This window comes from Stenella coeruleoalba, assembly GCF_951394435.1.
Source record: "Stenella coeruleoalba genome assembly, chromosome: 8".
In the NCBI taxonomy this organism is placed as follows: domain Eukaryota; kingdom Metazoa; phylum Chordata; class Mammalia; order Artiodactyla; family Delphinidae; genus Stenella; species Stenella coeruleoalba.
Window position 1 is genome coordinate 5,281,887 of NC_137154.1, and position 26,371 is coordinate 5,308,257.

The 26,371-nt window shown below is 60.6% G+C and overlaps 4 protein-coding genes across 5 annotated transcripts; 3 read left to right on the plus strand and 1 right to left on the minus strand.

The window, feature by feature from the left end:
* Positions 1-2,865: 2,865 nt before the first annotated feature.
* TBX10 (T-box transcription factor 10) lies at positions 2,866-8,351 on the plus strand (the record flags this gene model as incomplete). The annotated part of the gene is given in 12 exon segments (XM_079928346.1): positions 2,866-2,914; positions 4,097-4,163; positions 4,165-4,198; positions 4,202-4,251; positions 4,791-5,010; positions 5,014-5,048; positions 5,147-5,248; positions 5,605-5,776; positions 6,802-6,954; positions 7,270-7,337; positions 7,552-7,646; positions 8,054-8,351. Coding segments are annotated over 12 exon segments (1,236 nt in total). The 3' UTR covers positions 8,245-8,351.
* Positions 8,352-13,241, plus strand: NUDT8 (nudix hydrolase 8). 2 transcript variants are annotated; one of them, XR_013829515.1, is made up of 6 exons: positions 8,352-8,737; positions 9,377-9,509; positions 10,083-10,160; positions 10,262-11,002; positions 12,407-12,495; positions 12,593-13,241. XR_013829515.1 is itself a non-coding variant. In XM_079929939.1 (4 exons), exons 1-4 carry the CDS (start codon positions 8,544-8,546, stop codon positions 10,487-10,489), a joined length of 633 nt encoding a protein of 210 aa, XP_079786065.1. In that variant the 5' UTR covers positions 8,352-8,543; the 3' UTR covers positions 10,490-12,044. The 2 variants fall into 2 exon arrangements, 1 of the variants encoding a protein (XP_079786065.1); XM_079929939.1 differs by lacking the exons at positions 12,407-12,495; positions 12,593-13,241 and having other exon boundaries at positions 10,262-12,044.
* LOC307189855 (double C2-like domain-containing protein gamma) lies at positions 11,845-16,605 on the plus strand (the record flags this gene model as incomplete). The annotated part of the gene is given in 15 exon segments (XM_079928347.1): positions 11,845-11,876; positions 12,593-12,657; positions 12,731-12,879; positions 12,883-12,970; positions 13,336-13,349; positions 13,351-13,428; positions 13,503-13,574; positions 13,792-13,848; positions 13,851-13,894; positions 13,982-14,117; positions 14,207-14,260; positions 15,623-15,777; positions 15,885-15,963; positions 16,130-16,226; positions 16,304-16,605. Coding segments are annotated over 15 exon segments (1,251 nt in total). The 3' UTR covers positions 16,435-16,605.
* A 901-nt stretch (positions 16,606-17,506) lies between these two features.
* Positions 17,507-22,978, minus strand: NDUFV1 (NADH:ubiquinone oxidoreductase core subunit V1). The gene is made up of 10 exons (XM_079930372.1): positions 22,831-22,978; positions 21,649-21,731; positions 21,405-21,575; positions 20,515-20,698; positions 19,488-19,677; positions 18,844-19,056; positions 18,534-18,700; positions 18,142-18,223; positions 17,788-17,933; positions 17,507-17,683 (listed from the first exon to the last, which is right to left on the minus strand). Exons 1-10 carry the CDS (start codon positions 22,900-22,902, stop codon positions 17,597-17,599), a joined length of 1,395 nt encoding a protein of 464 aa, XP_079786498.1. The 5' UTR covers positions 22,903-22,978; the 3' UTR covers positions 17,507-17,596.
* Between the last annotated feature and the right edge of the window lie 3,393 nt (positions 22,979-26,371).

Here is a 26,371-nt window from a genome sequence, read left to right on the forward strand (position 1 = left end):
CGTGTTGAGAGCATCGCTCCTGCCTGACAGTGGGGCTGGTGGAGCCCAGAGCTCCGTCCTCTCCAGGCATCACTCTCTGGGCCCTCTACACCCCCGCCGCCTGGCTCAGCCATCTCCCCGCGGGCACAGCTGCCACGCTGACTTCTGCTATTGAGCAGCGAGATGAGAAGGTGGGAAGGATATGGGGGGCACCAGGGACAGGCTGGCAGGCAAGAGGGATGAGGGGGCAGGGGGCCAGCAGGCGCCCCTGGCAGGAAGGGCAGACTGGCCGGGGAGGAGGCTGTAAAGGGAAGCGTGCCTGTGTGCATGGTGTGTATGTGTTTGTGTGTGTGTGTAAGAGGAGCGTGTGCACATGTGCACAGGAGTGGTGGCAGGTCATCAGGTCTTGAGTTCGTTTATGCATTTGGGCTGACATGTGAGTGTGCCCACGTACGCATGAGCATGTGTGTGTATGGGGGGGGGGGGTCCCAGCACACGGACCAAAGGCATGTGCAAGCACACACACACCAGGAGCCAGCAGAACCCCGGACCCCTGGGAGTCCGGGCTGAGGGGGAGCCACTAGGACTGGTGCAGATCCCCCAAACCCCTCCATCACCTGCCTATTTCTCACCTGCCCCACTGTGCATCTTGGGACAGGGTGGCACCTGGGGGCTGCTGGGACCCTCCAACACAGGCGCAGAGAACTCTCCCCCATCTTGCCCAGCAGCAGACTCCAGTGCAGGAGCAGCCTTCCTCCCAAAGCTGGCCGTGGGTCTATGCCAGGGGTCGGCGCATGCTCTCCCCGAGGGAATCCTCCCAGCCTGGCAGGCAGGGACCGGGGGCACAGGGGGTGGAAGCAGCAGGCCTCCCTGAGCTGAAGGGAGGAGAGGTCTGCCCCTGACATGTGACATGTGGCTCTGGGAGGGGCCAGCCCCTCTCTGCCCCCTGTTAGGTATGGCCTCTGCCAACCCCTTGTTCCCAGTGCCAGACTCTGGAGGAGGTGCGGGGGTCCAGCCGCCTTTGGGGACCCCAGTCGAGCATGCCCAGCTCAGTGGGCTCTCACCTAGTGCTCCGGCCTGGGGGCTCGCCTGCGATGCTCCCTCCTGTAGTGGGCTAACCGGGGTCTGGCCTGATGACCCTCCTTGCACCACATGGCAGACACCAGCTTCGGGGAACCCCCCTCCTCTGCCTTCCTGACTGGAGATCTGTGTGTTCCCTGAATGCCCAGCCCCAGACAGGCAGGGGCCGCCTGGGGAAGGTGTCTGGTCAGGACGCGCCCCAGAGGCCTCTGACCTGGGCCAGCGTCCCCCCCTGTGGGGACTGTGTAGGCATCGTCAACCAGGGTGGGGACAGCTTACTGCCCCCCAGGCTGGGCCAGCCCATCCCAGGCAGAGGCGATTATGCACTTAGTTCAGTTGAGGAAACTGAGGCACGGAGATGTCATGGTCCTGGCAGCGTTGCATAACTCATAGCTCGGGCCGAGCGGTCAGGAGGACCTGGCTTCCTGCCATCCAGTCCTGGGGCTCTGCCTCTGCTGGTACTTGCGGCTGCTGCCCCCTTGCCTTTCCTGCTCAAGCTCCCTGGTGATTCCACACCAGCAGCCCCAGGTCAGGTGTCTGGGTCCTGGGGAGAGAGCTTCGCCTCTGCCATTCACCCCTCCATGCTCCTGCCACCACCGCAGCCCCCTGACCTCCCCGAGGCCCTGTCAGCCCCGGCCCCTCCAGTCAACCAGGCGTGGGCCCCTGCAGATCACCCAGCCTGTCCTCGAGATGGGCCCTTACCCTGTGTCTGGGCCCATTGATCAGGAATGGCTGGGAGGCTCCTAGCTGGGGAAGGGAGGAAGCCGGGAGGGGGGACGGGGAGAGGGAGAGGAGGCTTTGCCACGTCAGAGCCTTCCCACCTGCCCTCCTCCCCCACGGCATCGCGCCTGGAGCTGCACCAGCCCAGCCGGGGGCCTTGCACAGTCCAGTACGAGGGTGGCTTGGAGAAGGGGCTCTGCACACCCCAGAGCCAGGGTCCTGCCTACAGAGACCAGGTGCCTGGCTTGGGTGGAGAACCAAGACCTGGGCGATCGAGGAGGGAAGGCCAGTCCTGCCAGGAGACTGGGGACTGAGTGAGGGCCCGAGAGCTGAGCCGTGCTGCCGAAGGGACCAGGAGACCGGGAGGCACTGACCAGAGGCGGGACACGCAGGGACCCCAGCTGAGCCGCCCTTCTCCAGGAGCCGGAAATCCGGGCTGTCCCCATGGCAGGTATGGGACAGGCGGCCAAGGGAGCCCCATGGGTGGGCTCAGGCTCCGGGGTGAGTGGGGTGGGGGGCAGGGACTGGGCGTGGGGACCAAGGAAACGCCACTGGACCCAGGGCCTGGGCAAGAGCACGGGGCAGGGCCACCCCAGGCTGAGGCCTCAGATCTCCCAGGGCGGGGTCGATGGGCTCACAGCCACCCAAGTGCAAATGTAGGGGTGCTGACAGGCAGGGAGACACAGCCATTTCTGGGAGGTGAAAGCCTTACCAGACGTTGGTGAGTGTGGGCCTGGCTCCGCCCCTCTCTGGGCCTCACCCCGTGAGTATCAAGGTTTGGTGGGGGCTGGACAAGGAACCTCTAACTTCCCCTCCAAACCTGACTTCATGCCGGTGGGAAACTGTCAACTCCTGACCCCAAGAGGTGCTGGCTTTTAGAGGAGTTGGGCAGAGGACAGGGCCCTGCCCAGGGTTATTGAGGGTGCCCAGGGGCGGCACATTGACTGGGATGGGCAGGGTGTAGGCTTGTAGAAGACTTGGAAGCCAGTAACCAGCCTGTGAAGGCCCCAGGACCAGCAAAGCCATGAGCCTCCCCGACTTGGGACGCATCACCATGGACCCTGGGGGCTGGCATCGGTTACCGGGATGATGTTCGTGCTCCAGCAGGACAGCTGGGTGATGGGCAGTTGCCCACGTAATGGCCTGGTCTAGATGGTGGGGGCATCAGCCCATCCACCCTTCATGCCCCTCATGCCCCAGTGAGACCCACCCACCTCCAGACTACAGAACTCCCAGGGGCTTTAGTGAGGTACCACTTCTCACACGTGGCCCTCAGGGCTGCTAAGGATGGGGCCGTGGGCCCGGAGCCCCACACTCTCACCAGGCACCTACTGTGCACTGACTCTGGCCAGCACATCACACGCTATACCATCCCGGGAACCTCCGTCTACCCATCTATCTATCCGTCTCTGCATCCATCCATCCAACACCAAAATTCTACCTCTGCCCGGAGGATCTCATGGTTTTACCAGGTCCTCAGCCCCTTACGGGGCTGCTAGAAACTGTTTCTCAGGATATTTTTCCTAGCTTTAAAATTGTAATTGTGTTAAAATATACAAAACGTAAAAACTATCATTTTAACCATCTTTAAGCGTTCAGTGGCATTAAGTGCATTCATACTGTTGTGCAACCATCACCGCCGTCTCCAGAACTTTTTGCATCTTGCAAAACTGAAACTCTGTCCCCATTAAACATTAACTCCCCTTCCCCTCCCCCTGTCCCTAGCAACCACCTTCCTACTTTCTGTCTATGAATTTGACTCCTTTAGGCACCTCTCGTGAGTGGAATCACACAGTATTTTTGAGGCTGACTTGTTTCACTTAGCATAACATCCTCAAGGCTCATCCACGTTGTAGCCTGTGGCACGATTTCCTTCCTTTTAAAGGCTGAATAATATTCCATTGTCTGTATAGACACATTCTGCTTATCCACTCATCCATCGATGGACACCAGGGTTTCTTCCACATTTTAGCTGTTGTGAACAATGCTGCTATGAACACCGACGTACACATATCTGTTCGGGTCCCTGCTCTGGATTCTTTTGGGTTTATACCTAGGAGTGAACCTGCCGGATCATATGGTAATTCTATCTTTAATATTTTGAAGGACTGTCAGCAGTTTTCCACAGGGTTTACACCATTTGAGATTCCACCAGCAATGCACAAGAGTTCCAATTTCTCCACATCCCCGCCAACACTTGTAATGTTTCATTTCTCGTTTTTGTGATTGTTTTGGATTTTGGTAATAGCCATCCCTGTGGGTGTAGAGTAGTATCTCATTGTATCGATAGTTAGGTTGTTTTTTTTTTAATCACAAGGGTGGAGCTGTGGCAAAGTTTTTGGCCAAGACTTGTGCCAGGGCTGCAGATCAAAAGGTGGGCTCCTTAGAAAAACGTGAGGAGGCCAGAGCAGAAAGATGTTAGAACCAGCTTCTGGAGGCAGGATTTGGGCCAGTTTGGGGGGTCAGAGATGGGTAAGAGTGTTCGTGGTAATTCGGGGATCTCCTTCAGCTCAGTATTCCTTAAGCAGCACGAGGCAGCCAGGTCTCCCCAGAGCTGAGAAAGACCCCCCACCCCCATGACCCCACGTGTCACGGCATCCATAACAGATGTCCTTTATGAAGGACCTACTGTGTGCCAGGCTCGTGTGTGTCCTCACAAATCCTCACATCAGCCCTATAAGGCAGATATTAAGAACCGTTTGTGACAGATGTGGAAACTGAGGCTCCGGGAGGTGAAACAATTTGCTCAAGGCCACTAGGCCTCTTGATGGCTCAAAGTTTCCCTGGGGAGCCTGAAAGGTCCTGTCTCTGGTCTTCAGGAGCTTTAAGTGAGCATTTACCTCATGAAGTGATGCCGAGTTGGGGATCCTGTGGGAAAACAGGCCTGGCAGTCAGGGGGAGCTTCCTGGAAGAAGAGGCATCTAGGTGCAGCCTGAAAGATGAAGGCTGGCTGGGTGGAGTGGGGGTGGGTGAGGTGAACAGGGGCCCACACTCCGTCCTCCCTCTCCAACCTTCCTCTCTGCCGGCCTCGGGGTATTTGCCCCCTTGGAGACCTACCCTTTGCCCATGACGAGCTCCAGCTGGAAGTCCCAGCTGGACTCCCTGTTACCACCAGGCCCTTCCACCAGCTCCACAGGGGCCCAAGCCATGGCTGAGCCCACAGAGCAGGGCCCCAAGAACCCACGTGTGTCTGATGTGACGGTTCAGCTGGAGATGAAGGCTCTGTGGGAGTAATTCAACCAGCTGGGCACAGACATGATTGTCACCAGGTGGGCAGGTATGAGCAGTGGCGGGGGGGGCAGGGCGGTGGCGGGAGTGGGGGGCAGGCCGGAACCACAGTCGAGCTGCTGAGCACCCCCTCCTGCAGGAGGATGTTCCCCACCTTCCAGGTGAAGATCCTGGGCATGGACACGCTGGCTGACTACGCCCTGCTCATGGACTTCATGCCTTTGGATGACAAGAGATACAGGTCCGGGCCTGGCTGGGGGTCACAGCTCAGACCTCAGGCACTTGGTCGGGGAAGTAGACCCCCACCAGCACCCTGAGGGAGGCAGGGGCCAGTCGGAGCAGTGTCGGGGGGGGGGCCCATCCTGGGCAGCAGTGGGCGCACCTGGGCAGGTAGGGTGGGCTAGCCCAGGGCAGCAGATGCAGCAGGTGAACCCAGGCCAGACGGCACTCTGGAGCCTCCGGTTCTTCATGTGCCGACGGGGCCAGTGCATGGGCAGTAGGAGAGATGCCCCGTCAGTCTTGGCTCCGGGTGGGGGCAGCAGATGAGGTGCCGTGGGCTGCAGTCGGGGCGCCCTCGCCGCCTCGCTCTGTCCCCAGGTATGCCTTCCATAGCTCGGCCTGGCTGGTGGCGGGCAAGGCGGACCCAACCACGCCTGGCCGCGTGCACTTCCACCCCGACTCGCCGGCCAAGGGCGCACAGTGCATGCGCCAGATTGTGTCCTTTGACAAGCTCATGCTGACCAACAACCTGCTGGACGACAACGGCCACGTGAGGCCCGGGCCACAGTGGGGAGGGTTGGGCCAGGGCAGGGGACGCTGGGGCCTGATTGTGATGAAGCCCGAGCCAGGGCTGGCTGGGCCTTTGGTGCCCGAGTTCACCTGGCCAGGGGTCGGACAGCAGAGACTGCCAGGCGGGTGGGCCAGGCCCACGTAGGTGCAGGAACCCGCACCACTGACACTGTGTCAAACAGACAAAGATCCCTGCCCTCACGGGGGCTCACCTCCTGGAGTGCCAGGCAGATGGTAAGCAAAGAATCCAGACGGCAGAAGGGTGATAAATGCCAGGAGAGAAAGGAATCCAGACGGCAGAAGGGTGATAAATGCCGGGAGAGAAAGGAAACAGGGAGTGGGGCTGAGACGGAGGGGGCCGTTGAGTTCAGGGGGCTCAGGAAGCAGCTGAGGCGCTATTTGAAGAGGGGTCTGATGGAAGTGGAGGAGGGAGCCTGTGCGTACAGAAGGGGGAGCCGTTGCAGGCAGACGGAACAGCAAGTGCAAAGGCCCTGAGGCTGGAGAATGCTGGGGAGTTGAGGAAGCTGTGAGGAGACTCCCGTTTGGCTGGGGTGGAGCTCAGAGGGGCAGTGGGAGGGGAAGGGATCCTAGGGGCATCCAGCACTGCTCTGCAGGGCCAGTTGGCTGTGGAGAGGATTCTGGTCTTTACTCTCTGTAGCTCACGAGGGCTCTGAGCTGACTCACTGGGGCTGCTGTGTGAAGGGAGTGCAGCCAGGAAGCAGCTGCGGAAATCCAGGAGAAAGATGACGGTGGCCCGGCAGGGTGGAGCCAGTGGGGTGGGAAAGGTGGTCAGATCCCGGATAGTTCCGAGACAGCTGGGGCGTGGGAGTGAGAGACACCAAGCAGCCTGGAACCTCCAACAAAGGGGCCTTTGATACAGAACTGCAGACTCTCAAGTTCAGACCTGGCACCGCCGCTATCAGATGGGGGCAGCGGGCCCTGGAAGAAGGGCTTCGGCCCCAGAGAGGGTTTGCGGCTGCCCCACCCCTTCCGCACCCCCTGCAGATCATTCTCAGCCCTGTGCACCGCTACCAGCTGCGCTTCCACGTGGTCTTCATGGACCCACGCAAACACAGCGAGCGCTACACGGAGAACTTCAAGTCCTTCATCTTCACGGAGACCCAGTTCACGGCCGTGACGGCATATCAGAACCACCGGGTAGGTCAGGCCACAGCTCGTGAGGCAGCTGCCAGCCCACCTCACAGGGGGGAAACTGAGGCGCCAGGCTCTTAGGCCCCACAGGCACACAGACCCCTGCCCTTCTCTCCTTCCCAGACTCAGTGGGCATCTACCCACAGTCCTTCCCCTGCCTTCATGCCCACCGGCTCTGTGGCTCCTGGGCTGAGGGGCCCAGGTCCCGGGGCCTCTAGATTGGGGACGGGGTGGTCCAGGGAGGAGAGGGTGGCTGAGCCCGGGCCCCACAGCCTTTCCCCAGCTCAGGGCTGGCCCATAACTACCCTTTCTCCTCTGCAGAGCACCCAGCTGAAACTCACCAGCAGCCCTTTTGCCAAGGGCTTTAGGGAGAGTGACCCGGACTCCTGGTACCATCTGGCCCCTGACAGCTCCGCCCAGCTGCCCTAACCCACCCCCTCACCCCATCCCTATCCCCAGGCATCTCCTAAGGCCTCCGACCCTTCCTTCAGGGTCACGCCCACTGGCTTGTCCCGGGGTCCCACTGTCTGACTCTGACCATGACCCTTGGCCTGGGTTCTCCATCTTGACCCCCTGCCTCATTCCTGCTTGCCCCACCTTCAGGCCTATATCTCCACGGCCCCTACTCAGCGTCCGGACCCGGAGTCGCAGCAGCCTCCGCCCCTGCCTGCCAAAGGGCTCCACAGAGCAGGAGAAAGGTCAGGCCCCAAGCCCACAGACACAGTGGGACCAGAGCCTGCGTAGTGGACGGGGCCACAGGGCCCCCAGGAAGGGGCTTCTGCATGCTCAGCAAGCTCCCTGGGCATCTGTGTGGACAGAGAGGGGGAGGCAGAGAGAACGGTGCCGGGACGAGGTGCTGAGAGCTGGGGCAGGGGCGTCGGGGGGACTTCCTGGAGGAGGTGGTTCCCGAGCTGGGCCTTGGAGGACTGGGAAGGGTTTGGACAGAGGGAGAAGGTGGGGGAGAAATTCCAGGCAGAGGGAAGAGCAAGCACAAAGGCTAAGTGGCGGGCAACTTGGGGTGGGAAGGGCAGGGAAGGGGACGGGAAGGCTGAAGGTGTGAGGGGAGGTCTGGGGCCCACTTACACCATTTCCTCCCGCCCCGTAGACCCCCTAAACGCCGACCCCGAACATCCTGGAGCACTTCCTCTGAGGTCCCGGACCCCCGCGGGCGCGGAGAAACGCGGGTCCCGGCGGGGCCTTAACAGCCAGACACCCCGACTCGCGAACCCCGCGGTCAGCACGGCCGTGCCCGGTCGCCGGGCCAGGCGCGACGCCAGCTGCTCTAGGCGTTCGTAAGAGGACACTCTCCAGACCATCCACGCCAGCTCCGCCCCGCCCCAGGCCCGCCCCTCTACCGGAAGTCCAGGCTATCTGGTGACGCCCCTTGGCCACGCCCCACAACTGGCGGAGAGGCCCCTTCCCGGCCTGGGCCCGCCCCTTAATCGGGCCCCGCCCCGTGGGCAAGGCCGCTGCCGCTACAGGAGCCTCACCCTGCGGGCAGACTCCTCCCACGGCCCGCCCCCCAGATTCCCGAGACACCCTGGGGTGTGCGCTCTGCCCGGTGACCTCGGTTTCCCGGCCGCGCTGGGCCGGACATGCTGCCCGACTGCCTGTCGGCGGAGGGCGAGCGGCGCTGCCGGCGGTTGCTGGCGGGGGCCACGGCCCGGCTCCGCGCGCGACCTGCGGCGGCCGCGGTTCTCGTGCCGCTGTGCTCGGTGCGTGGGGTCCCGGCGCTGCTCTACACGCTGCGGTCCAGCCGCCTGCCCGGGAGGCACAAGGGTGACGTCAGGTACACCGGCCGGGAACTCCTCTCCCTTCTAGGAAGAGGCCGCTGAACCCAGAGACCACAGGGTCGTGGGCAAGGCACTTAGCCTTTCCGAGCCTCGGTTTCCGCCTCTGTAGAATGGGTCTGGGTCTGAGAGCCCGTCAGGCAGAGGGCTATGGCGGGAGTCAGCAACCCACGTCCCTCCGCCCCGAATCTGGCGCCGCAGGTGGTCCTGCCCGGGCGCCGCGCGGATCGCTCGACACCTCGTTCAGATCTGTGTCCCCGTCCAGAAAGGCAAGACTCCGCCCTCTTCCAGCGACTACTGGGAGATTCGTGTCCCCGAGCCGAGGAAGCGCGCGGGGCGGGGTTACCTGGCTTCCCGCCCTGGCCCCGCCCCCGGCGGGAACTGGGGACACCCTAGAGTCAATGTCAGCGCCTCTGGGGCCACCATAAGCAGAGTTTGCATGTCTGAGCCCCAGGGCCTCTCTCCCTTACTCCCGTTGTTCAGGGAAGTAAACGGCCTGGAGAGGTCGTGTGGCTTGCCTAGCCCTCTCTGCAAACTAGGGGCGGAGACGTTATTTAGGTGGGTCACCGCCACAGCCTCCACCCCCACCCCTCCAAGGCCCCAGCAGCCCGAGAACCAGGCTCCCTGTGCCTGTTCAGTTTCCCAGGTGGCAAGTGTGACCCCGCTGACCGCGACGTGGTGCACACGGCCCTGAGGGAGACCCGCGAGGAGGTGGGCCTGGTTGTGCCTGAGGAGCACGTGTGGGGAGTCCTGAGGCCCGTGCACGACCAGGTAAGCCCTCCAGGCCCTGAAACCACCACCGGCCCTTGCCCCATTCAGCCCCTCTGCTTGCCCCGGGCTAGGAGCAGGGACCCCAGGGACAAGGAGGGTGGTCATGGACTGTGGCAGTCACGGAGTACGGTGGGGACACCTGCCTGGCAGTTGTGTTCCACCCTCACACAGCCCGTCAGGAAGGGGCCAGGGGTATTTTATCCCCTTTCACGAGGGATACTGAGGCTCAGGTCCTGGGGTGGAGGTGGCTCCAGGGTGAATCAGCTCTGCTCTGCTCCGTGGACAAAGGTTGGGGAGGGCTTTGCAGGGTAGGCAGGGACTGAATGACCACTGGGAGATTTTAGGGTAGTAAAAATAAGGAAAAGCGAAGGCGCAGAGGCCTGAATGGGTCCAGTGTGTTTGGGGGGCCTGAGTCAGTCAGCGTGGCTGGGGCGAGTCCAAGGGCAGGGGCCGGGTGGACCTGGCCTGCACTGCTAAAGGCCCCTGGAGTCTTCCTCTCAGGCTCCCTGCCCCAGCCCCAAAGCCCTGTCGAGGGCGTGCCTCCCCTGACTGCCTGCCCTCCTCCTGCCTCAGCGAAAGACCACTGTGGTGCCAGTGCTGGCCGGCGTGGGCCCACTGGATCCCCAGAGCCTCAGGCCCAACCCCGATGAGGTGAGTGGGGAGATGCTAGGGGTGGAGTCTGGGTCGTCCGGATGGGCGGAGGCTGCAGTGGCCAGTGCTCTGTCTACCCTCTCGCTGCCTCCTGCCCACAGGTGGATGAAGTGTTTGCACTGCCCCTGGCCCATCTGCTGCAGGAACAGAACCAGGGCTATACCCACTTCTGCCATGGTGGCCACTTCCGCTACACACTGCCTGTCTTCCTGCACGGGCCACACCGGATCTGGGGGCTCACGGCCGTCATCACTGAGTTCACCCTGCAGCTGCTCGCACCTGGCGTCTACCAGCCCTGCCTGGCCAGCCCTGAGCTGCCCAGGGGCTGATGACCTGGCCCTGAGCAGCCCCTGCCTTTGCCCTGCCACGCCAGCTCCACTCCAGGACTGAATAAAGAGCCTTTGCCAATTCCGTGGCGACTGCACCTTCTGCACTGGAGCCCTGACCTTGGGCAGACCCCATGGGACAGCTGGCCTCCTAGCTAGGGTGCCTCTGGATAATCACACTGTTACTTGCTGTGCCCACTCACTGTGTGCCAGGTGCCTGGAGTCTTTTTTCTCATTTCACTCTCACCACAACCCTGTGAGATGGGGCCAACGCTGTCCCTGGCTGGTGAGACGGAGGCTCAGGGAGGGTAGACACCTTGCCCAAGGTCACCCCGGTTTGGGATTTGAACCAGGCCCTCTGTGACTCCAGAGACCAAACTCCTAGCCACTACCCTGTACGAGCTCCTGTTCCATCTTCCGTGCCTGGCTGACCATGTGCTGGGCAGTAGGCATCCAGAAAGGAGCCTTGCCTGCTACTGCAAACCTCTAACATGCCAAGCTCCCACCATGTACCAGGTGCTATGCTGGGGTCCCATCTGTGCACCGGCCAGATGCTACTCTGCCCTCTGGGGGTGCTCAGTCTGTGGGAGATCTGAGACCAGGTCACACAGATAATCATGTGATTGTATATTAATTACTCACAGATATGTAATGGAATTATGTATCAATCATGTAAATCTCTGCGAGAGAGTTGAAGGGGTGGGCAGTCTAACCTTGACATGGTGGACTGGGCAGTATTAGGCAGGACAAGTGATAGAAAACCCTGCCCACTAGCTGACTTTGCCAAAGGAAGAATGGTGATTACAAACTCCAGAGATAGGCCAGCTTCAGGTATAGCTGGATCCAGGAGCTCAGGGACTCTTCTTTCCACTTTATTGGCCTCACTCTCAGGAGCATTCTCTACTCCACAGGGGTGAGAGGTGAGGAGAGGGCAACAGCTCTAGGATGGCACGGTACCAGCATCCCATCAACAGAAAACAGCTTCTCTTTCTGGGCCAGTCTATCCCAGAATTGTACTTTATTGGCCTGCCTCGGGTCACATGCCCTTCCCTGAAGCTGTCACGTGGCTGCTGGATTTGGAATTCATTGATTGGCAGGGTCTGGGGCACAGGCCTGGGGAGCAGGGTGAACCTCCTAGAGTGAGAGTAGCGAAGGTGTGGCCCCCAAAGGACCCCTGGGGAAAGACGGAAGGTTGAGCAGGTAAAGGCAGCCACGTTCCCCTGCAGAGAGTGACCTTGAGACCATAGGTAAGCGGGAGCAGGCCAGGTCAAAGGGCAAGGGAGGAAAGTCGGGGCACAAGGAGCAGTATGTGCACACAGCTTGGGGTGTTCTAGGAAACCAAGAGGGGCCGTGAGGACATGGGGGGAGGGGCCCAGCACTCGGGGCCCCAGTGAGAGGCCAAGGGGACCAGCCTCAGTGATGGGTTAGGATTTTATTCCAGGCTGGCAGAGGGGGAGAGAGGTGCCGAAGTGATCGGATTCAGGTGTTAAGAAGCTTGAGCTCCAAGGGGACCGGGTTGCGGTGGCACCCCCACCCCGTCTCTGCAGAGCCCTCCCCGCCCGCCCATCTCCCCTCCCCCCAGCCTGCCCTCCACACCCCTCCCCCTTCCCACACGCCTCCCCACACGCTCTCCCCCAACCCCTCTGTCTCACCTACCCCTTCCTCCCCACACTCCCCTCCCATTGCCCCTCATACCCCTTGTATCACCTCTGGCCCTCCAGCCTCACCTGGGAGCAGGGCCACGTGATGGCAGTAAAAATAACTCTCCGGCTGTGTGTGAATTGGGGAGGGGTTGGGGGAGAAGGAGGGAGGCTGGGCCCCAGCACTAGGGAAGGGGCCCTTGGGGTGGAGGGCAGGGAGCTGCTGGTCTCCTGGGCCCCAGAGAAGCGTTCTGAGTCCCACCCCTTCCCCCGTCCCCAGGGCCACACTCTGGCTCTCTGGGTCACCTCCGTCAGGCGCACACCCAGCACCGGCAGCGACCCAAAGCAGATGGAGGAGCTCTGAGGGCGGTAAGTAGCCCAGCCGGCCTACCTGCCAGCCCACGGGGTCCCCCTCCCGGCTGGAGGCCCCCACCCTGCCGACCTTGACCTTACACTCTGTCCTCAGGTCCCAGCTGCTGCCCAGGACCCCCCCGCCGCCCGCCAACACCCTCAGTGATGCCTCCTCGCCCTGTCTGGTTGGCCTGATGCGGTGCCCTCATCTCCGGTGCTCAGGGGCTCCTCTGAGTGCCGCCTCCATGTCCAGGCCCCCATGGCGGGCACGGCTGGCCGGGGGCGGTGAGCGTGCAGGAACACGTGGCTATTGACGTGAGCCTGGGCCCCATCCGGCCCATCCACCTCATTTCCGACTACTTCCCGCACTTCTACCCCTTCGCTGAGCCCACCCTGCACACCTGAGACCTACACCCTCCAGTGACCCCCACCATCCACTCTGCATCCCAGTCCCAGCCGGACCCAGAGCCAGAGGGAGACTCAGACGACAGCAGTGAGTGGGCGCGGGGCACAAGGGGGACCCTCTCGGCCCAGCCCAGCCAGGATGGGGTCTGGGGCATCCCCAGGCTTCCGACCTGGGGAGGGGAAGGGCAGGAGGCATGGCGCCGGGGCTGAGGTTGATGTAGAAGCTGACCTGCCGGCCACCTGCCCTTAGCCACCCTCGGCATCCTCAAGTTCACACTTCTTTTTTTTTTTTTTTTGCAGTACGCAGGCCTCTCGCTGCTGTGGCCTCTCCTGTTGCGGAGCACAGGCTCCGGACGCGCAGGCTCAGCGGCCATGGCTCATGGGCCCAGCCGCTCCGTGGCATGTGGGATCTTACCGGACCGGGGCACGAACCCGTGTCCCCTGCATCGGCAGGTGGACTCTCAACCACTGCGCCACCAGGGAAGCCCCACGCTTCTTTTTGACACAGACAGTAGCACACTGCACTGCACAGCTCACCAGGCCAAGGTGAGGATGGGGCAGCATGCCTGGGTCCCAGGTGTGGGCCCTAGGCCTGTCCCACATCCACTGTCTCTTCCCAGGGCCTCAAGCCACCGGCCTTGGGCTCCGTGGACACCTATGTCAAAGCCAACCTGCTGCCTGGGGCCAGCAAGGTGAGGGTGAGACACAGGCCCCTACTGCTGTCCCTTGGCCGCACACCCAGCCTGGAACACCCACCTGGCCTGCCATGCCCCTCTTCCCCAAGGCCTCGACCTCAGACAGGGAGCCCCCCGTTGCTGGGATGTGCAACTAGAGGCTATATGAGGGAGGGGGACCAGGCTGGGGCCCTGGGGCCCGACAAGGCTCTGACCCTACCTGCTCAGCCCCCAGGCCAGCCAGCTGCGGACACGCATGGTTCGGGGCACAAGGGGGCCTGTCTGGGAGGAGGCACTCATGGCTTCACCCTCCAGGACACCCGGCGCAACACCCTGTGGTGAGGATAGGGCCTGGGCCACAAGGGGGCAGGGCCGAGGTGGGGGTGAGGGCTTGCCTGGCCAGGTCTGCCCTGCGTGGCCACCAGGCTGTGCGTCTGGGAGGACCCACAGCTGCAGCAACGGCGGCGGGCGCCTCCCCTGCGGGAGCTGCGGGTGCCCCTGGGGAAGCTGGTGCCCAACCAAGCCAGGAGCTTCGATGTGTGTCTGGAGAGGCGGAGGCTGGTGAGTGGGCTTGTGCACAGGGTGGGGCGTGCAGGGAGGGAGACCTGGGCAGTGTGCAGCCAAGGGGACCGGGCTCTCTGCTCTTTCAGACCAAGAGGCCCAAGAGCCTGGACACAGCATGTGGCATGTCTCTGTATGAAGAGGTGGGTGGGACGGCGGATTCCAGCGAGGACTGGGGGGGCAGGTCTGGGCTGGCCCAGGCTGAAGTGTGTCAGGCAGGGATTGATGTGGGCCGGACAGGGGTCCAGGCCCAGGCAGGCTTGGAGAAACTGAGGCCATCTCGCTCACCGGCCCTGTGAGCGCTCATAGTCTCAGGGAACAGCCAGGCCCCAGGGGCTGGGCAGAGGGTGACTTCCCCTGCCAGGGCAGCCCAGGGGAGCTGTGGGGCACTGGCACAAGCCCTCACGGGGCAGAGACACAGGCCAGCTTGAGGCAGAGGCTGGAGCCAGTGGGATTTGTCCCTGGCCTGAGCTGGGAGGGCAGGTCAAGGTCCGGGAGAGAATGGATATGGTGGGGCTGCACGGCTGCTAGGTCTGCCCGAGGCAGTGTGGGTACCACACTTCTGGGGCTGGTAGTCATAGACACAGGCCCTTGGCAGGAGGCAGTGATGGTGACCGCAGGGGATTTGCAATAGGAAACCAAAGACCTGGGCAGAACCCCTGCAGCCCAGCAGGCCCCCGGCACCTGCAAGGCTTAGGCAGGGCCCTCCGCAGCTCCTCCGGGCCAGAGGGCCAGGTGCTGCTGCCCCGCCCCCTAGTGGAGCCGCATGTTGCTGCGACTGTCAGTCAGTCAAGGCGAAGCTGCGGAGCCCTACTGGGTGGGGCAGGGACCCGCCACAAGCACTTCCTGGCCCAGACCCCGCACAGCAGCCCCTTGGCTCACGGAGCACTCCGTTACTGAGAGCTAACGCCAGCAAGGTGGCTGGGCTTTCGGCAAATCAAATCCCTCGTTAAGTGTGGGAGAAGCACATTCTCTCCAAGGCATCCTCCCAAGTCCTTTGGAAGCACCAGGGGCCAAGTGTGGCAAAGGATGTTCAGAATCTGGCCGCTTGGGCTTCGGGGTGTGAGGAGGGTGGGCTTTGTAGCTGAACAGACCTGTATGTCCTTGGGTAGAGAACAGCCTCTTGGAGCTGCTTCTGTGGCACCAGGCTTACCCTGCGGGAGGGTGGTGATGGGTACCTAATGACAGGCCACCTAGGAAGCTCCTAGCACGTTTGTGGCCCTTAGGGACATCAGTTCCCTTCCCCTCCATGACAAAGATGCCCCGAACTGGCCAGTCACGTGGCCTGGCGTCCCCTTCTCAGGCCCTGGAGGATAGAGCTGAGCTGGAAGTTTCCTTCCAGGGCACTAAGCCAGTGATTGTTTTTGTAAATTGAATCATGAAATCAAACCACTGGCCCCTGACTTCTCTGCAGCCAGTTTGCATTCTCGCGTCCAGGCCAGCACTGGTGGGTGGTGGGCTACGGGCCACACGGGAGCTGACCCCAAGCCTACCCCCTGCCCGAGGAGGTGGAGGCTGAGGTAGCCGGGGAGGAGCGTGGGCGCGTCCTGCTGTCACTGTGCTACAGCTCTCAGCGGGGCAGCCTGCTGGTGGGTGTGCTGCGCTGTGCCCCCCTCGCCCCCATGGATGCCAACGGCTACTCGGACCCCTTCGTCCGCCTGTGAGTGTGAAAAGGGGTGGACAGGTGGACAGTGAGGGTTCCTCTGAGCCGCTCGGGGCTCAGCTCTCCAGGGCCACACCTAAGCTGACCCCGTTCTTCCCGATCAGTTACCTGCATCCGAATGGAGGGAAGAAATCGAAATATAAGACCAGTGTTCAGAAGACCCTGAACCCTGAGTTCAACGAGGTAGGCCAGTCCTGGCTGCTGGGGGTGGGAGGAGGGGGGTCAACATCCTGCTTCCGAGAGCACAGGCCCCAGCTACCCTGAGCCATTCACCTGTCTGAGTCTGTTTCTGAGGCTGTGAAGGACCCAAGGCTGCCTCCCTCCTGCCTTTCTGCCCCCTTCCCTGCAGGAATTCTTCTGCACAGGCCCACGGGAGGAGCTGGCGCAGAAGACACTGCTGGTGTCTGTGTGGGATTATGACCTGGGCACAGCTGACGACTTCACTGGTGAGTGGGAATGTCGGGGAGCTGGGGGGTGGGCCCAATGGACTCCCACACGGCTCCTGACCTGTCCCCCAACCCAGGCGGGGTGCAGCTGAGTAGCCAGGCCAGCGGGGAGCACCAGCAGCACTGGCGCGAATGGCTGGGCCGCACTGACCACCAGCTGGAGCCGTGGCACCCGCTGGACGGCGCGCGCCTCCAGCTCGGCGAGTAGCGGGGGCGCCCGGCCTGGCCCTGCTCGCCACCGTCCCCGAGACCGACCCGCGGCCGCCTCCATGGAGCTGCGAGGGCCTGGCCCTGCTCACCACCGTCCCCGAGACCGACCCGCGGCCGCCTCCATGGAGCTGCGAGGGCCTGGCCCTGCTCACCACCGTCCCCGAGACTGACCCGCGGCCGCCTCCATGGAGCTGCGAGGGCCTGGCCCTGCTCACCACCGTCCCCGAGACTGACCCGCGGCCGCCTCCATGGAGCTGCGAGGGCCTGGCCCTGCTCACCACCGTCCCCGAGACTGACCCGCGGCCGCCTCCATGGAGCTGCGAGGGCCTGGCCCTGCTCGCCACCGTCCCCGAGACTGACCCGCGGCCGCCTCCATGGAGCTGCGAGGGCCTGGCCCTGCTCGCCACCGTCCCCGAGACTGACCCGCGGCCGCCTCCATGGAGCTGCGAGGACCTGGCCCTGCTCGCCACCGTCCCCGAGACTGACCCGCGGCCGCCTCCATGGAGCTGCGAGGACCTGGCCCTGCTCACCACCGTCCCCGAGACTGACCCGCGGCCGCCTCCATGGAGCTGCGAGGACCTGGCCCTGCTCACCACCGTCCCCGAGACCGACCCGCGGCCGCCTCCATGGAGCTGCGAGGACCTGGGGCTGCCTCACCCACCATGTCCACCCCTAGTCAATTGCTTCCTTCCTTCCCCCCTTTCAAATTCACCCCACTGCCAAATCATGAAGCAAGAATAAACCTCTCCTCCAAACCAGACCGGACAGCCGGTTCTTTCCCTGCCCATCGCCTCACAGGGCAGACTGGGCCCTGTCCTCCTTGCTCCCATCCTCCAGAGGCCTTCACTGGGCCAGGCCCAGGTCTGCACCCCAGGCCACAGTTTCCCCCTCCCCACCCACTTCTTGCACTGAGGGGTCAATGCTCAGGATGGTCTATGACAGACTGACGCACAGGAGGCCAAGTGTAAATTCACAACGAGACCTTGTGCTGACCTATCCCTCCCAAACCTCCACCTCCGTCTGGGAAACAAGCCTCCAGGAATAATGGGCCGCAGAGGCAGAGTGAAGAGCAAGGCCACAGAGAAGACGCACCGAGTGGGCAGCACTTGCTTTATTGTCCAGCCGTCCAGGCAGATGGATGCCGGCCCAGCGCGGCGGGCTCAGGAAGCGGCTTGCCTGGCCTGGTGCTGCTGGGCGAACCGCTGCATCCGCTCCTCGAGCTCCGGCCGGAAGTGTCGGATCAGGCCCTGGGGGTGAGGGTCAGGGTGCTAGGTGCAGCAGGGCCTGAAAACCCCCCAACGCCCGGGCTCTCAGCACCGCCCCCAGCACCACGCAGCAGGGCAGCGAGTACCTGCACGGGCCAGGCAGCTCCGTCGCCCAGGGCACAAATGGTGTGGCCCTCTATCTGCTTGCTGATCTCCCACAGGGAGTCGATCTCAGCCGGCCGGGCGTCCCCCTTCACAAAGCGCGCCATCACCTTGTTCATCCAGTCCACACCTGGGCCGTGGCAGCAAGAGAGGGCCTGGTGATCTCCCTAAGCCGGGGTGCGGGGGGATGGAACTCGAGGGGTGCGGGCCACAGGGAGGGTGGGGCTCAGAGCAGCCACAGCAGGCTGGGAAGCAGCAGCTGTTTATTCAGGGTCCAGTGCCCGGCCCAGGCCTGGCGCAAGCCACAGAGAAAGCCCCAGCCTGCCCAGCGCGCTTACCCTCGCGGCATGGGGTGCACTGGCCACAGCTCTCGTGCTTGTAGAACTCGATGAGGCGGGCGATGGCTTTCACGATATCCGTCTGGGGAGACAAGGGACAGTGAGGAGGCACCCAAGGCCTGAGCCGCAGCGCCCCCCGGCGGCACACCCTCCTGATTCCAGCGGCACTCTGGCTGTCTCCTCCCCCTGCCGTGGGCATCCCGCCCCGCCCAGGCTCCACGGGCGTGTCCCCCAGAGAAGCCTTGCTCCCCACCTCTCCCACCTCACTGTATCTCAGGTGACACGAACCAGGACCCAAGAGCTGGCAGGAGTTCTCCGAGAGGCCCCGGAAGGGTTACTAACCAGGCTGGCATAAGGCAGGGACTGGGTGGGGAGCATGGGCCAACCCTTACCGAGCGGTCCATGACGATCACAGCAGCCGTGCCCAGGCCCGTCTGCGCCTGCACCAGCGCGTCGAAGTCCATCAGCACCGTCTCACACACGGACTTGGGGATCAGTGGGGTGGACGAGCCGCCAGGAATCACAGCAAGGAGGTTGTCCCAGCCACCCGTGACACCCCCTGGGGCCCCAGTCAGTCCCCAAAAGGATGGATGGTCAGGGCTGGGGCCAGCACACCTGCCTAGCCCTGAGCCCAGGACCTCTGCTAGCCCCAGCCCCAGCTCCTGAGGCTCTCCCACCCTGCTGGCTGGCCCCAGGCCTCACCGGCGTGCTTTTCGATCAGTTCCTTCAGCGGTACAGACATCTCCTCCTCCACGGTGCAAGGGTGGTTGACGTGGCCAGAGATGTTGAACAGCTTGGTGCCTGAGTTGCGTTCGCGGCCAAAGCTGGCAAACCACGCACCCCCTCGGCGGCAGATGGTAGGGGACACGGCCACTGTCTCCACGTTGGCCACGGTTGTAGGGCAGCCAAACACTCCTGTGGGGGAAATGGGATGAGAAATCGGTGGCTTCTAGTGGGTGGGGACAGGTTGCGGCGGGTTTCCTGGCAATGGGGTATGTCCAGGGTCCTGCTCCGGTGGCAGAGAGCCCTGCTTTCACCCCTTTGTTATTCTCGTCCCCCACCGGACCCCAGACTCCAGCAGGAGCTGCGCTGCCTTTTCACCATCCTGCCCCGAGTTCCCGGAAGGCTGGAGAGGACTTGGGTATCTGACATGGGAGCTGAGGCAGGATGAGGGACTGCAGGCGGCACTGGTGGAGCCTCTATGTTGTTCCCACCCTGCTCTCTGTGTCAGGCGCCCAGTGCAGAAGGGACTCAGAAATTCCCTAAGAATGACCAGTGGGGACCTGAAAACAGATCCTGGACTCCACAGGACAAGGCCCAGGATCGGGCCAGGTGCCAGGTCTTACCCACGTCTGCAGGGAAGGGAGGCTTTAGGCGGGGCTTGCCCTGCTTGCCCTCGATGGACTCGATGAGCGCTGTCTCCTCCCCGCAAATGTAGGCCCCAGCCCCACGCACCACAAACACGTCGAAATCATAGCCGGAGCCGCAGGCATTCTTGCCAATCAGACCAGCCTCGTAGGCCTCTCGGATGGCTACCTGTGGGACAGGGGTGTGAGGACACGGTCCCCAAGGGCCCAGGAACACTGTGTGTGGGAGGGAGGGGTACTGGCCCAGTGAGCCCATCACCAAAGTCCAGAGCAAAAGCTCCCTTTGGACACAAGCAGAGGACGCTCTGGGAGGGGGTGGGGGTTTTTACGATGCATGTGCTACTTCTGTAATAACATTTAACAAATTCTCCAACTATATGTATTTTTAAAGACTTTAAGACAATAATGAAAATTTCAGCAAGTAGTTTCTCCAGGTGGTGGATCTGTGGGAGAGTTTCCTTTTGTGTGTGTGTGGTTTCCTATCTTCATAATGAACGAGTGCTGCTTCTGAGTAGAAGAAAAGACCCTGGAGGCTTATTTTTAAATATGTAATAATAATAACACTTACACATAATGCTACCATGTGCCAGGTTATTATTCCCACATCCTTCATCACTGTGGTGTAGCAGCCTAATAGAAAGGTGAGGCTTTGGCCCTGGACCAATTACTACGGGCATCACTGAGCTGAGAATTACTGAAATGACCCCCTGACCCTCCAGGAAAAATGCCCATATGGGAGTTCTCCAGCCTACCCCTGCCCCAGGAGTCATGGAGCCCTGGAAAGTCATGGAGCCCAAGCAGAAGCTCTGGAACATCCAGAAAGAGACAGAGGCACTGGGGGCCACGTCCCATTCGGGACACAAGGCATGCAGGAGTGATCACCACTCTCCTAGTGCGACCCCAGACAGATCAGGAGCTAAAATCTAAGAACAACCCTGCCTAGGATTGGGGCATGTAAGTGCACACCGCGCACCTTCTCCTCTGTTGACGCCCCACCTCTGCCCACCTGTAGATTGGACGCCTCATTGTAGAATTCCCCGCGGATGTAGATGTAGGCGGCACGGGCACCCATGGCCCGGCCCCCCACGAGGCAGCCTTCCACCAGCTTGTGGGGATCGTGGCGCATGATCTCCCGGTCCTTGCAGGTGCCCGGCTCCCCCTCATCTGCATTCACCACCAGATACTTGGGCCTGTGGGGGCCAGCAGGTCAGTCAGGCTACAGGGCCACCAGGGTTGGGCCTTCAACCACATGCCACCCCACTCCACCCAGGGAAGCCTCCTCTGACAGCCAATCCCTCTTTGTCCTCCTGACATGTTCCCAGGGGCTCTGCTTGCTCACCACCGATGACAGGGAGCTCACTGCCTATTCCGTATTTGAGTGGGTATGACCACAGGAAAAATCTTTGCTTTCCCAAGAGCCCCAATCTGCTTTTGGTCACAAAGAGCATTCCGTGAACCTCCACCGTATCTCTGGAGCCAAAAGGAGGCAAAATAGCTGACATTCAGCCTTTGCTTTCTAGGCGCCAACCACAGTGCAGGCCAAAAGCTGTACGAACATTATCTCTTTCATCCCTGCACGATATAATATCCACTTACAGAACAGAAACCTGAGGTTCGGAAAGGCCAGGAGACTGCCCAAAGATATATGACTAAAAGGCAGAGCTAGGCATTGACCAGTTAAGTCTGACTGAGTCAAAGTTTTGTGTCGATTCTGCTTCCCCCCCAGTCTCCCCTGAGGAAGACCAGAGAGAACTGGATCCCACCTACCTGAGCTCTGGTTACGTTTTCCCATTTCATTCACTCTTAGTTTCCAAGGAAACAGCCCAAAGGCCCAGGTAAGCCACAGCCACCCCCAAGGTCTCTCCTGAAACCCCATTTCTGCCTGCCTACACACACCTGCCATCTGAGGGCTTATTCATGAAGCTCCATTTAAGGCCAGTTGGGAAGCCAGCACCTCCACGGCCCCGCAAGCCCGACGTCTTGACCTCACCCAGGATCCAGTCAGGCCCCTTCAGCAGAATCTCCTTTGTCTTGTACCAGTCACCTCGACTCTGGGCACCTTTCAGCCTGGACAGAGTGGGGAAGGCAGTAAGGGGGAGGCCCTGCCTCGGGAACCACCAGCGTAAGGGCACCATCTCACCTCCAGTCATGGCGGCCATACAGGTTGGTGAAGATCCGGTCTTCATCCTTCAGCGAGCCAAATGAGGTTTTCTTGGGCGCTGTCTGGGGACACAGAGGGTCAGCAGGCCCAGCAGGGCTCTGAGGTCATGAGGGGTCAGGCCAGAAGGTACAGAGTTTTGAGTCCCCCAGATTAGAGAGAGCTGGGCTGGGAGGAGGGCAGGGGCCTAAGCCTCAGAACCCTTCACAGCATCATAGCTGCCATCACCACTTAGTAAGCACTTCCTGTTAGCAGGCACGAAACTAAGTTTTCTATATCCAAGACCCCATTTCATCCTCATAACCTTGAGACAGGAACGATTTCCTCCATTTTACAGAAGAGGACACTGAGGCTCAGAGCTAACTGAGCTTATGAAAGGCACACAGCCCAAAGGAGCAGATGGAATCTAAGCTCAGGTGTGTCCGTGGCCAAAGCCCACACCTGAACTGTGCACAGCACATAGTACCCCCCTGAGCCCAGAGTGATGCTATGTCCATTTACTTGTCTGGCTGTGCTGCTGGACCCAAACTTGGTTAGGCCAAAGCCTTGTGTTACTAAACTCTGCTGGCGACAAAATGCACTTTCGGAAGGAAAAGAAATGCCTCACTGCGGCTGGGACACAAGATGACGGAGGGAGACCCGCTCGGGATAAAACTGTTGAGGAGAGATGGGTCTGGAATTCCACGTGACCCAGTGAGGAGCACCCCAGCTGAGGGCTAAGGGGACCTGGCTTCCAGACACCCAACCCCTTAAAAGCCAACATGGGGATCGGAGCGCTGAACGAAGAATGAGGAGGCGCACGGCCCTCTCCAAAGCTATTGTCTGCATCTGTAAAATGGGTCAGTGGCCCCTTCACGCCCTACAAAGCTGTGGTGGGAAAGGAATGAGATAAGGACGCTTTGCTACCTGCAAAATTTTCCGTTAAGTCGCGCTGTTAAATAAGGGAAGCCAAGGGGCCGAAGGGCTGGGGGCGGGGTGAGTCAGCCTCCCGTTTGGACCCGTTCCCCTTCTACACCCAAGCCGGATCGGCAACCTTCCTGCCGGGCTGGGGAGATGAGAATGTTCTCCAGAAGGCACTACAGACCCAAGGGATGGAGCACGCACAGGCGCGGCAGCGAGAGCCGGCCCGCGAGCACCCCTGGCCCGAGCCAGGTCAGGCCTCACCGTATCGCCGCTGAATCGCACAGACACCCGTGCGGGGAGCGACCCGCCGAGCAGCCGCCGTGCCGCCAGCATCGCGGGGGCCAAGCCGGTCAGCTCCAGCTGTCACCTTCACGCCTCTGCGGCTGAGGAACCGGCGCGACCTAGACGCTAGGCGGCGCACAGGAAGAACGTCACGCGCCCTGGCGCCGGCGACGCGCCCAAACTTCCCCGCACCGCTCCCGCCCCGCCCTTGGCCCCGCCTCCTCGTAGGAGGCCGGAGAGGCCGGAAATGCCCTGTCTGCCGCTGAGGCTGCTGGGAGATGCAGTCCCGCGGGCTTTCGGACCTCCTTTCTCCCTTCGCGGGATTGGTATTTACTCTCTTGCTAGCCCGCGCTGCTCCATCACATTAGCCCGTGGACCCTCAGCCTTTCAATCCCCAAGTAAACAAACCTCGCATGTCACCTTCTGCTGGTTCTGGTGTTTTCTGCAAGTTCCGCATTTCGCGTGCTCTTGTTGTATGCACAAGCGTATAGGGGAAGGAGGAGAAATCAGATCGGTGACAGCCCGACCCTCATGACCGCCTTGTAATTATTCTGTCCCCGTCCAAGCCCTCCCAGACTATGATTTTCCCCTCACCCACTACGGGCACCCCTGGGCTCAGAAAAGGATTGCTCATTAGCCGCAGGGAGCCGGGTCAGACTGGGGGTTGTTGGCGGAGGTCTCCCCAGAGGAGGTGTGTCTAGAATCCTAGGTTGGGGTGAGGCCAAGAGGGTGGAGATAGTCAGTGGGTGGCACATCCTCTTGCTGTAGTGCTGCTACACTCTCCCAGCCATTCCTTCCTCAGCCCCTGTCAGGAGAGGTTGGCACCTGATGCTTCTGCACAAAATCCTGGAGCGGCTCCTACTGCCTCGGCAACCTGGCATTTAAGGACTCAGCCGCTATCGTGCAGGTCGTCAGGCCCAGGCCACATCATGCCCACTCTCCACAGGACCTCTTCCTCTTGGGGCTTTAGGGCATTTCTGCCCACTCCCTCCCCACCCCGCAATGCTCCCGTGACCTGAGGAGGGCCTCTGTTCTTTGCCTTCTCTTGAAGTCTTGGAAGCCTGATTAACTCTTGTTAATCAGTTTGTCAGTTCTCTGGAACCCTTTGGCTCTGAGTCCCATGATAAGCATGTCCGTTTTGGCCTGCCCTCCCCAGCTCCTCTATTCTCTTGTCCTGTAATCATCCTTCCCTGTCTCTTGAGAGATGTACCGTTTACAAAGTAATTTGTAATATGCCCTTATTTTCTCATATATTCCCCACAGTAGCCCTGGATAGTGTTAACTCCATTTTCTACATGAAAAAAATTGAGGCCCATGGAGGTTTCATCTCTTGTCCATGGGTATGAAGCTGCTGAGTGGTAGAGCTAGAATCAAACCCAGGCCTTTCTCCCTTCCCAAAGTGCCCCAGACACAGCACACATATGACAGTCATTGCAGGATGTCAGTGGTGTTTCCAAAAGAGGCGACAAGAGCCTGGGCACCTTGTCTGAGGGCTCACAGATGGGTAGGGCAGTACCAGGTCCAGGGCCCAGCAGTCCTGACTCCCAGCCCCAGGCCCCCTCTCCTGGGCAGGGAAAGAGATTGCCCAGACAGAGCTGGGGATTACACAGCTAATCCGGAGCTCAGACCCGAGTCCATGGATCCCTCCCTTTGGGGTGGCAGAAGGGGGGCAAGATGGAGCCAGAGGGTGGATTCTCTCCTCATCCCTATCTAACGGGGTCAAAAGGGAACACAAGGCCATGGGGAGAAGGCAGCCGGGTGATGCTGTGGATGGGAGATGCTGGGCATGGGCCCGTGGGAAACTAAGAGTGAGGGGCAGGAGCTCCAGTTCGTCCAGCGCCGGGCTCTGTGCCAAGCACTTGCCATGTGTTATCTTCTTAATCCTCCCACAACCCAGCGCATGGGAATGATGAGCCCCCATTTTCAGAAGAGGACAGAGTATATTAGCCACGCTGAGTTGCCTGCCCAAGACGGCACAGCTGCCGGAACTCGGCCTGAGGTCTCCTGACCCTCAGTCCCCCACTCAGTCCCCACCCATCTAGAGCACCCACTTGCCAGGCTCCACTCAGTATCACCTCCTCCAGGAAGCCCTCTTCCAAGGCATCCCAGACCCTGGCTCTCACCTGTCTCATCCTATGCCACTGTCCATGTCTGTCTCCCCTACCAGCCTCCAGGCCAGAAGCTGGGAGGCATCCAGGATGCCTCCCTGTCCCCATATCCACTGCATCGTGCCAACTCTGCCTTCTGAGCACACCCTGTTCCTGTGCCTTTAGGCCCCGCCCCATGGCAGTGACCCATCAGCTTTCACCTGGAATTTTGCAAAGCCTCCTTGAGGTCTCCCAGCCTCAAGTCTCGGCCCCCGCAATCACTTCTTTGCACCATGGAACAAGCAGGATTGTTGTAAACTTTGGATCCGTTTTGCCCCTCTCCTGCCTGAGACCCTTCGTGGTTCCCTCGTGTCCTCGGGACAAAGCCCAAGTCCCCGGGCCTGGCACTCAAGGCCCGCGCTGACCTCTCCAGCTCCAGCTCAGATTTTCTCCAGGGGATCTCTTCCAGTTTTGTTAAAATGAGGTGTGCCCCTTCCCATCTTTTCCTATACATTGCAGGAGTTTTCTGAGGGTAAAAGTTATCATCTCCTGAAGTGTCACTAGAACTCACCGTAAGGCCGTCTGAAACTGGGGGCTCTGCTTAGGAGTGATCTGATCACCATTTCCATTTCTTTTAGGGCTATTTGTTTATTTCTGTGAGCCAATTTTGGACACCTATACTTTAGTTTATTAAATATTATTTATTTATTTGGCTGCGTCGGGTCTTAGTTGCGGCACGCGGGATCTTTGTTGTGGCATGCGGGATCTTTCGTTGCAGCACGTGGGCTTCTCTCTAGCTGTGGTGTGCGGGCTCAGTAGTTGCAGCGTGCAGGCTTAGTTGCCCCAAGGCATGTGGGATCTTAGTTCCCCAACCAGGGATTGAACCCACATCCCCTGCATTGGAAGATGGGTTTTTAACCACTGGACCGCCAGGGAAGTCCCTGAACACCTATATTTTAAAGAATGTTTTCTTGATGGTTGTTCCTTTTTCTAATATAAAATATTTCTCTGCATCTCTTTTAACAATTTTGCCTTGAGGTCTATGATCTCTGATATTACTATTGCTACACCAGCTTTCTTTTTATTAGTATTTGAGGGGTTTTTTTCTTATTTTCAATCTTTCTCTTGTTTTAGGGATGGCTTTTAAAACAACATCTAATTAAATTTCATTTTGTTTTATTTTAACTCAGTCAATCTCTGTCTTTTAAGAAGAGAGTCTGGGGCTTCCCTGGTGGCGCAGTGGTTGAGAGTCCGCCTGCCGATGCAGGGGACATGGGTTCGTGCCCCGGTCCGGGAAGATCCCACATGCCGCGGAGCGGCTGGGCCCGTGAGCCATGGCCACTGAGCCTGCGCATCCGGAGCCTGTGCTCCGCAGCGGGAGAAGCCACAACAGTGAGAGGCCCGCGTAACGCAAAATAAATAAATAAAAAGAG

Coding starts and splice junctions, on each gene's coding strand:
- NUDT8 (XM_079929939.1), top strand. CDS start 8,544: ATGCTGCCCGACTGCCTGTCGGCGGAGGGCGAGCGGCGCTGCCGGCGG. Junction 9,510..10,082: donor TGAGGCCCGTGCACGACCAG/GTAAGCCCTCCA, acceptor CTCCTGCCTCAG/CGAAAGACCACTGTGGTGCC. Junction 10,161..10,261: donor TCAGGCCCAACCCCGATGAG/GTGAGTGGGGAG, acceptor TCCTGCCCACAG/GTGGATGAAGTGTTTGCACT.
- NDUFV1 (XM_079930372.1), bottom strand. CDS start 22,902: ATGCTGGCGGCACGGCGGCTGCTCGGCGGGTCGCTCCCCGCACGGGTG. Junction 19,678..20,514: donor ATGAGGCGTCCAATCTACAG/GTGGGCAGAGGT, acceptor CCTGTCCCACAG/GTAGCCATCCGAGAGGCCTA. Junction 17,934..18,141: donor GTGCACCCCATGCCGCGAGG/GTAAGCGCGCTG, acceptor GCCACGGCCCAG/GTGTGGACTGGATGAACAAG.